Below are 10,171 nucleotides of genomic sequence, written 5' to 3' on the forward strand. Positions count from 1 at the left end.
TCGAAATAATCCAGTAATGGCAGTTTTTCCTCGCTAGCCGGTGCCCTTAACTGCAGGGGCGCTGAGGCAGGAGCTGGCGGCAGGAGAGATGGGCGGGTGACGCCGTGGGGCCGCTGGCTCCCGGGCCCACGTCCTCGCCCCCGCCAAGCCGCCCTTTTTTGTCAGGGCCGAGCGCAGCCGGGCTGTCGTTGCTCCATTCATTCTGCGGTCAGGAAGCAAAGTTGCGTGCAGGGGAGTCTATGGCTTTGAACGTAAATTGACAGTTGCCCACACGGGTGCAGGGTGCCTTAGCTTGAGAACTCCAAGCTTTCACGGCGATAGAGAGGCAATGTTTGCTGGCACTGATGGCTCCTTGTGGCTAGGAGTGTTGTCCTGAAACGCTTTCTGCTTCTGCCCATCACTAAGTGCGTTCCCAGTTTGGGAATTGGAAAAACTGGCATTTGCTCCTCGGCTCTTGAGTGCGATACCTTTTTTCCTCCCTGCATGAAGATTCATATGACCCTGAGATGATCATGTATAAAGAGTACAGAATACTTAAAGTAACCAGATATAAAAGTTGTGATGCTTCTTTTTCTAAACACACAAGTCAGTAGTTCCTTCTACATTTTTTTCTCCGTATTGTGTAATGCTAAGCACATTACTCATGCTGAATAGTTGCACATAAGCTTATAGCTAGATCGGTCAGCACAAAAATAGTTTTGTCCTGGTAATTAGTCTCGAATCATCCTCTTGTGTTTATCTACTTTTAATTTTGAGGAGAGGGTTAGCATAACTAAGCAGGCACTAAGCTGAGTTACTCTGCTCACCTGCCTAACAAAAGCAGGACACTTAAGAGAAGAGTATCCATCAGTTCCAGTCTTTTCAAAACTAAGATGAGGCATCAGAGCAAGTGACACTTACAATGGAAATTGTGATCAGATAAGGAGTGTTTAAAATAAAAAGCTAGTGTTACATGAGTTGATGTCACCTAGCAATTCTAGATATAATCTGTCAGTTGGTACATGAGACAGTCTTACAAAAATAAATTCTATTCTATAGCTTGAAGTCACGTTTCAGAATGTTTTTTCACCTCCTGTCAAGGTTGGGGAAAATAAGAAAATTAGGAGAAAGATTCCCTTTTAGGGAACATTTTAAAACAGTATTCTGAATGCCTAGTCATATAACTATGTGCAAGGTTTCAACTGCAGATGCTGATCTTTAATGTGAATCTGTTAATGTCTGGAAATTGTACAAGAATTGTGAAGAAAAGTTAATGTTAGGAAAAAAAAAAAAAGCACACCAAACCTCACGTAAGTTCTAAACTTGCCCATGATAGATATAGTTATTAAATTACACATAGAAATAGACGGAAAGGAGCTGGATCCATTTGTGCCTTCCCTGTACGAAATCAACTTCTGACAGCTGCCAGATACACAACTTTTCCATGAAAATAAGCTACAGCCTTCCAAAATGAACATTTTGCTTGCACACGGAATTCCAGTAATGTATCCTCTGCTTGCGATACAATAGCACTACTCGTGTTACAACTCAAATCCAACGCTTTGTAAGATTATAGCAGTCTACTGAGAGAGCTGGCCGAAGCACAACGCTGAGACAGCTTCAGAGGCAGCTGTGCAGAAAATCCACGTATGAGCATGTGCGTCAGATATTTGGTCTATTCTGAAAACACTGTAGTGCACACTTGACCTCATAGCCGAGATTTTTTAGGTAAATGTGTTTAACAGAAGAAAATGTGACATAGTTTTTAAGGCGTGTTTCTGAAGGAATGAGTGTACACAAGCGCCGACTACCCCGGCAGAGAGTTCAGCCCGTTTCCAAAGCTGACTCAGACCTTGGAAGCCCAGATTCATAACACTTCTGGGTGTCCTATGACAGAATTTGCCTTTTTAAACTCGTGACAACAAAACATGGAAACGCTCTGGAGACCAGACTCCAAGTGCAGCGGCATATTACAAACCATTGGTCACAGAGCCTAAGAGGACTGTGCACTCTCCAGTTCGTTTCCTCCCTCCCAGTAGCTCCACTCTGCTGTTTGCCTGGCCGCTCTCTAAGCAAAACTGTTGCTTCATCAGAGAGTGGGGGAGGGACATTTCTAAAGGGACTGGTTTCATTTTTTTTTCCCCCCAAACCAGCTCGTTCCTGAGATGCTGTTTAGAGTACAACTATGTAAGCAATTAAGTCAGCACAACTGAAGGTGCGGTGTGCTCCTGTAGAGGCTGGGAATGTTTCTGCTCTGCTGCAGTGACAAGAAGATGGGAATTTCTTAAGCCAGCTGTGCCCTGGGAAGATTCCTAACGCAGCACCACACTTGGATCATGCAAATAACCGCCATAAACCAGTTTATATAGCAAGCATCTAAGGAGCAAATGCAACAATCTTTCAAATGGTGGGTAGAAATATAGGGAACAGAAAAGTGGAACAAGTTCTTCACCATTGTATTTGCCTTCTTTATGGGAGGCAAAACTGGCTCTCTGAAGAGCCTAACTTCTGCATTTTCCCCATGAACTGATCATGCTTCTGGGACTGAGCCTTCCAGCTGGTACAACAGGGAAGACAAGATGAAAAGCAGTTGTTCTGCTAGCATACCACTTCTTTTTAAGCTAACAACTCCAGAATGCGCTTCTACCAGCTGTTCAGCCTTTGTGAATAAATCAAAGAACATCCTGAAGTTTCTGTATAGTTTTAGCACTCTAGCATCCTTTCCAATACAATGAAAAAGAAGAAAAAAAAAAAGTGTTATCCAAGCACGATAAGGAAATAGAGATGTTTTAAATTCTGACCTTCCTAGAAGGATTTGTATCTGATAGAAAAGAAGTCCTGAGGAAAGCTGTAGGAGAAAGTATTCTATAGGACTATGTCACCTTTCTCATAAAAGCTACTCTTTAAGAGCTTCAAAGTCCACCCTTTCTGATACTGAGCCCAATTCAGAGATGATTTAACAAAGACTTTGCAACAGGAATTTTACTGTGCTTGATCCAAAGAGAGCTCTTGATCAGTCACCCAGTTAAGAAACTGAGCAAGGAGAGGGGAGATACCAATTCCATGTCTGAATTAATGACCAGAAGTTCACCAGTAGAGAAGATCAGAATAAACTCAAGCTGCCAGACGGCTGTTTCATTCTTCCAGGCAGGAGATTCATGCTCATGCTGCTTCCCCTTCTTTGAGGGTAGCGGAATAGTAACCCCCTCTGCAATTCCGTTTCCTCTTTTCTATTAAAAAAAAAAAAAAAAAAGCCACAATCCTTTACTATTCCTTCTATTTTTTAAAAGGATTTGCTTATTAGAATTGGAAAACAAACCAGAATTTTTATACTGGATTTGTTCCAAGGTGAGGTGGTAACCTTGATGGACCATATTAAATAAGCCACAGCCCTTTTATCTGTTTAGTTGGGTACTGAGGGGAAAAGCAATCTTCCCAGTCAGATTTGGTTTCCCAGATTTTTGAAACTGGCTTAGTCACTCTAGGGAAATCTGCTCTAAATCCTGTTGGAGATGAGCTATTACATAAGAAAAAAAATAAAGACCAAAAAATGGGTTACTTTCCCATAATTTGCAGGAGAGATTGCACATCAGTAGCTCCTTTGGCCTTTCCCTGTTCTGTGAATAATTTCTTCCTTTTGTGCTTTATGTGTCTCCCTTGTATGCCCTTATTTCTCGCCAGGTCTTTCCAGAACACCTAACTCAAGTCTGAATTTTCTTTGATTCAGTAAGTTTCTGCCTATGATGCTCTCAGACCTGTAAAGGAGCACAGAATCAGTTTGTCCTGTATCACTAAAAAGGAAGGAAGTTTTAACTCCCCTTCATTATCAGCTCTAGAAACAAACAGAACCTCAGTGCTAATTGCATTATCAGCAGCTTTATTTGGTCATCTGTGCCACTTGTTACCCGCCATCCCGTGCCGATTCCCCTATCTGAGGTGAGGTGCTCTTGCTATGTCTCATTCTTTGAGATAAAAATCCCTTAGCCATGTTTTAAAGTTTTCATCACCAAACAGTGTAAAGGCCACACCAGTTACTGGTAGGAAATAAAGAAAAGCCCTTCTCCTAGCTTTAGTCAAGAGGAGTTGCTTTCACTTGAGGCATCACCTCACCTTATGTACAGGGAAGAATAAGCGTTACCATTCAGGCCACCTCTGTTGGAGCCAGGACATGATCTGCTCCAGTTTCCAGATGTAGGGAGGTTTGGGGAGACATGACCAAGACATTCTTGTGTCCTGTGGCTAAGTCCAGGCAGATGGATCATGAATCGAGGACCATTTTATGAGTCAGGCACCATGACAGCATCGGTGACAACGTCTGTGAAAGAAGCACAGGAACCAGAGAAACACGTTTCAAATTGGGTAAGCTGGGTAAGTGGCAGGGTACGGTCAAAGGCAGGAAACAACAGACTGTACGACAGAAAAAGGGCTGGGGTGAGAAGCAGGCAAGAACTGAAATAAGGTGAAGTGGGCCAAACAGCAGCAGCTAGCACTGAGCAGGGGAAGCAGCTTTAGCTAAGCGACAGCTAAAAAGCAAACAGTGAAACTACATCATACTCTCAATGTGCAGGGCAACTCACCCCTCAGGAACAGAAAGCAGTTCTCAGCTGGCCGGATCTCCTAGGGCCTCCACCCCCCCGAGAGGCTAACATGGAGCAAGGGTTTGCCTGAAAAGGGGAGGAAGGAGGCTGGCTTGTGGTTAGATGAGGTTAGAGTGGAACTGGGACAAAAGCGTTGTTACTCAGATCATAGACCAAAACAATTATAAGCAATGAAGTCAAATATGTTTATGTTTAAGCTTGGAGGAAAATCCTCCAACAAATGAATGGGACAGCTCTCTTCTGCATTTGCCAGAAAACACCAGGTTTGGATGATGACAGTGGATTAGTTTATCTTGATCTTTTCCCTACACACTACCAAGGCTAGAATTTAGAGGGTCAAAGTGGGAGTATATGCAATGGGGGGTTGTTACTTATATGACAGATAAGGTCAAGGAACAGATTACTCTTTCAGACAATAAGCTTGCATGGTTTTCTGGGGCTGACCTACCACATTCCCAAGATCCTACATGTACCCCTAACACAGTTTCCTTTGGTTTAAATTTCATCATTAACCAACTTCAAGGTTTCTTTCCGATAGTGCTTATCGGAAGCCCTGTCTCCTTCCAATCGTGTCTGGGGCTCAAGGACATTCTTGCTGCCTTGACTCTCTGATGCAGCGGGAGGTGGAAGCAAAGCAAAGTGTGATCTTGCCATTAGCTGTGATTTAGGTTTTTTGTAAGTGGCACAATGCATAGCAAGTAGCAAGGAATACAACAGTCTATGACATCATGGTGGCTTGCACAGATGTTCAAAACCGTTAAGATAAAAATACTTTTCGTAGACTGTAACTCCCCTTAGCATGATTCTGTAGAAGTCTTGCAAAGCCTCAGTGCCAGCAGCTGCGACCAAAGTGTCTCCCCTCCGCAGCAAAGGGCACTCCTGGGACGCTTGCCACGAGTGCCGAGGACAGCGATTCCCAACCCTGCTCCCCCTGTGCATACCCTTACCCTTACCTCCATTCTCTGCACTGCTGGTTCCAGCTGTGGGCCCAGCAGAGGTGAAGCTTCCAACCTGGGACACGCATCTTCCTTACAGAAACTTGCAATTGCCGACTGAGCCTTTACAAAGCAACTTTTAACAAAGTTATAAAAGGGCTGAATCGTGATGCAGAGATAGGAGTCAAATTAATGCTACTTTCGTACATTCTATTTTGAAAAACACCAAGAGACATTTGAAGCAACAGTTCTTTTTCTGGTGGCTTGTACACTGCCAACAGAGCTCCCGACCGACTCCAGTAACATCACATGGGTTGCTTATGCAGGAAAGGGAGGTAAAGTCAATCCTAGACTCAGAAGCCTCTCTCTCTGTTATGCCAGAGTTAAAAGGAAGATACTACTGTGGCTTGACACCCACTTTTGAAAAACTTGTATTCAGAAGATTAACCATTTGGCTTAAGTGATGACTCTCATAATACCCTGCAAAACTAAGTAATGTCAGAGAAATTGTGTCGAGTTTTACAAGCAAGATCTAACTTCCTAAGATCAAAATCTAAATGGTCTCTGTCTTGGTAATTTCTAGAAGTTAGATTAATTCATTCTCCAAAATTTGCAGGTGACCATATGCGTTTCTACTAAACTTGGCTTTTCAGCAACTATTGTAATGATTCTCCTAGATGTTTTCACAGTGGGACTCTGCAAAAGTGTTTTTCATTTTTTGATAGTAAATGCCATTTTCAATCTAAGAGCAAAACCCTAATTCAAATCTCTCTTTGATACATTTCCAGCAATTCTAACTTATCATTTCATATCATCAATAGTTATAAGCTATAAAACTGTAAATTAATAATTATCCAAAGGCAACCAAGTAGTTTTCACCTACCTTGAAATATTACATACTCACAATATAATTAATACCATTTTTTCCCCGATTTTCCTTGGTGTTTTGTTTATCCAAGCCATTTATAACTGTCATCTTTACTGTCCTAGGAAAAAGCAAGAGCTTTTGCTAAGTTGGTCACAGAGCCATATTCTCTAAATTAATGCTCATAGTTTTACTGTAATGTTGATGTCAGTATTGCTTAATAGGAATTCCTGGTTAAGAAAAAATGAAAGATAAAATCTGAATTTCAGCAAAGGTTCCTTATTATCACAGGTCATTTGCCTCCTTGCAGAAAGCCACATTATAATTACGGCACACTAATTGCTGTACAGCAGCATCAGTACATCTCTTGAAGCAACGTGACACACTGGCATTCGCAAAGACAGCAAGATACTTTCAACAACCTGCATCAGTGCGAAGGCATGGCGGGGTCACGGGGGAGGAAAAATTTGATCAAATTTCCAAGCTACTCAGTAAAACTTATACATGTAAAACGTACAAAAAAATAGCAAGACGGAAAGCATTCACTCATACTTCAGTTCCATGAGGAATGAAAGTCATCTCACTCGACTGGCTCTTCCCATTTGACCATATGGAGATGACGACAGTCACCCTTCACAAAGTAGGTTCAAGAGCTAAGGCCAATCCAGCCGTTCTGCACAAGACAGGCAATGAAACGCCTATGGGGCAGCAGTGGAAGTGCTTCTCCAGCCCACTACCCTTCTTGCTGATAGGAGTCAATCATGCACAAAGCAGAGGGTAAAAAAGAACACTGCCTAATAACTCACTGTTCACCTTGTTACTGCTGCCGAAAAACACTGCAACAACCAGAAAAACGTCCAGCTTCTCCTTCACACTCTGAAGAGCTGACCTTCCCTTTGGGTAGGCCTTACACATCGTATGCTTCAACTCGCACACCTGGCAAGGCAGAGAAGATTCTCTTCTGCGTAGTTACTAAATACTGTGGCAGCAAATGTCACCGCCCCTTGTAACGTTTAATCCTAGCATACAACATTTCAGCTCCAAGTTTCACGTGAATACGGTAAGCAAGAGCCTGCATTAACCTCCCACCCAGTTATAATTCAATTCTAACAATCCATTGTGCTTAACTTTTTGTTACTTTCAAGAAAAAAAACCATAAAATCTAACTTTAACAACTCATGTCTTAGGTTAACAACAGTGCTTTGAACACTTTGACAAACTGTCCCGTAGCTACAAGCTGCACATACAGCTAACAAAAATAAACACTAGAGCATTGTGGTCAAAACTAACCAGGCAATAAGAAGTGTTTAAGTACTGTAATTAAAAAAAAAAAAAGTTCTATAATAATTAAAAATCTTTTTTATTGTGCTATTAGCTTTGGATCTAGCCCCAAAAGAAAGTACAGACAGATAAGTATCTGTAGAGATATAACCTACAGCAACCAGTAGAGCAAGTCATTATTATGTTTCAAGGCAGTGAGAAAAAGCTAAATGCATAACAAAAAAATTGGATCCATAGGTTTTCCTTATTTTAGCCTTCTGTTCCTAAATTAGGGAGGTGATTTCCATGTTTTCTAAACAAAACAATTCTAGAACACATAATTAAACCCCCTTGTAAATCTCCCATCTATCTAAAGCAGCAAATAGTTCTGCCACTGTAAGTGAAATGGAAGTAAAAAAGATTTTACACAGAAGCTACTAGAAGAAAGTTATTGCATACTGATACTTGAATATATTCCACAGCTCTTCATTCCAGGTAACTCTTTTATAGAAGTTAACTCCCAAGGCATCTTTGTCCGGCTGCTAATCTCCTTTTCAAAGCACCTGTGCTTCTACTCCCTTTATTTGCATCCTTCATTTCTATCTCTTTATAAACACTCAGCCCAGCATCAGCGGCCATGGAATTTCTTCTCCAAGATTCTGAAAATCAAAATAATATGAAAAAACATCTTCCTAATTCAAACTGTCAAAATTTGATGACTACTCTAATAATTTTTTCACATTTAGTCTGAAAAGAACTCCGATTATAGTTTTTTTAAAAACCTACACCTACAGAGCAGTTATTTTGTCGTCTAACAGGCTTTTAACCCTTTAATGTTCCTAAGTGATTAAAATACGAATTGCTATTATAGCTATAACTTTTATAACATTTATCAAAAAGTTACAATAAGGGATACAGTATACTTTTTAAAGGTTAACAAGCTGTAACATGAAGCATTAATGCTATTTCCTTGCATATTATTTGGACAATGTGTTTGCTCTCCATTTCATTTGAGAAGGTACTATTTATGACCTACTTCCAGGCTTTTCTCAGACAGTTTACATGCAAAATCATCTCCTTACTAGGATTTAGTTTTGTAACAGTTCTAAGTAACATTTGGTCAATCTCCATCCCAGACAGGGCTTTGTCAAGCCGCATGTCACGTTCTGCAGCCTGTAAGTTGGATCCAGCTCACGCAGATAGTCTTTCTCACATGACTTAGGTCAAGGTTAGGTAACAAACCATCTGCTTAAGCAAGTCAGCATAACATGATTCGCAGCAATAACTAAACAAGCTATTTCAGGCAAGATATAGCAGCTCATAGGCAAACATCCCCCTGCTTTAATTTCCCTTGAAAAGTACAGAAAACACTCCCTGTAAGAGAAAATGTGAGATATTAAAATATATTTGTTTTTCTTAATAACACTCAGGTTAAATTAGTAGCAGTTGCATTACAGAATAAAAAAGCAATAGAAAGCAACCTTCCGTTATGATTTTTTTTTTTGGCATGTGAGAATCAAATATGTTGATCAAGGAACAACTGGATTGCACTTTATTTTAAATATTCATAACATCACACCAGCATATAATCACAGCACATATTTAAAAAAATAGAGTAGACATTAAATTTCTGTGTATTGGATTTAAAACTTCTATCACATGAAAAACTATATTCTGTGTAGTCTAAATATAGTAGTGTGTAGGACTCAAAAATATATACACAGAACATATTAGTAGCTCCACAAAACAGGTCAGTCACATAATTAGAGTGATCATAAACCAGCTGTTCTTAAATACAATGCTATGATACTTTAAGTGGAGAATTGAGGATCAGTCCAGTCAGAAATAGTTTATTAAGTATTTTAAGGTGACTCTCACTAGAATAGTTCTTAACTTTTTAATTTAAATGCTGTGAACTGACAAGAACAAAACCAAAAGATTTCTAACATTACTGGTGAATTATATAAACAAAAATTAAAAAAACCCACAAAACATTTTCATGGAGAGAGTTCAGTCTTCTCTTAGGAAAAAACAAACAGAAGCACTGCAAAGTATTAGCAGATAAATCAGTTAGGATAATCCTAAATGTCAAAAAAAAAACCCACACAAGGAAAAAAAAAAATCAAACAATGAACAACTTTTTGTGTGGAGGGGCACGAAAATCTCCTTCATTTCTGTTGAGTTCTCTTTTAAGGAATGAAATTAATGTATATTTTATACACAGAGGGATTTTTGTGAAAAACGGATGGCTAAAACCAGTTTACTGAAGCCAATTTATACATCCAAACAAGAAAAAAAAAAAGTGGGGAGATGGGAATTATGTATCAAAACGGACAAACTTACAAAGTAGCAGTAGCAAACGTAATGTGAATCTTTCAGCAGCGGGTTTACACGTATTCTCTGAATTATGTCACAACCAAAGTTACAGAAATAAGATAGCATTTTCAATCTTACATAACGTTATTGAGAAGCTTCCATCTCATATATAATATACATGTGTATAATAATTTTAAAAATTCTCTTTCTTATTTACA

General features: G+C 39.9%; 1 protein-coding gene across 1 annotated transcript in view; it reads right to left on the reverse strand.

Moving 5' to 3' along the window:
• Nucleotides 1–309: 309 nt before the first annotated feature.
• XIAP (X-linked inhibitor of apoptosis) overlaps nucleotides 310–10,171 on the reverse strand; it is a gene marked incomplete at its 3' end in the record, with an annotated part of 17,615 nt that continues 7,753 nt past the window's right edge. The window contains 3 exon segments of the mRNA XM_082004172.1: nucleotides 310–501; nucleotides 3,036–3,209; nucleotides 5,531–5,635. Coding sequence (XP_081860298.1) covers nucleotides 310–501; nucleotides 3,036–3,209; nucleotides 5,531–5,635 — 471 coding nt within the window.

The sequence above is a fragment of the Phaethon aethereus genome (assembly GCF_964289735.1).
Source record: "Phaethon aethereus genome assembly, chromosome: 10".
In the NCBI taxonomy this organism is placed as follows: domain Eukaryota; kingdom Metazoa; phylum Chordata; class Aves; order Phaethontiformes; family Phaethontidae; genus Phaethon; species Phaethon aethereus.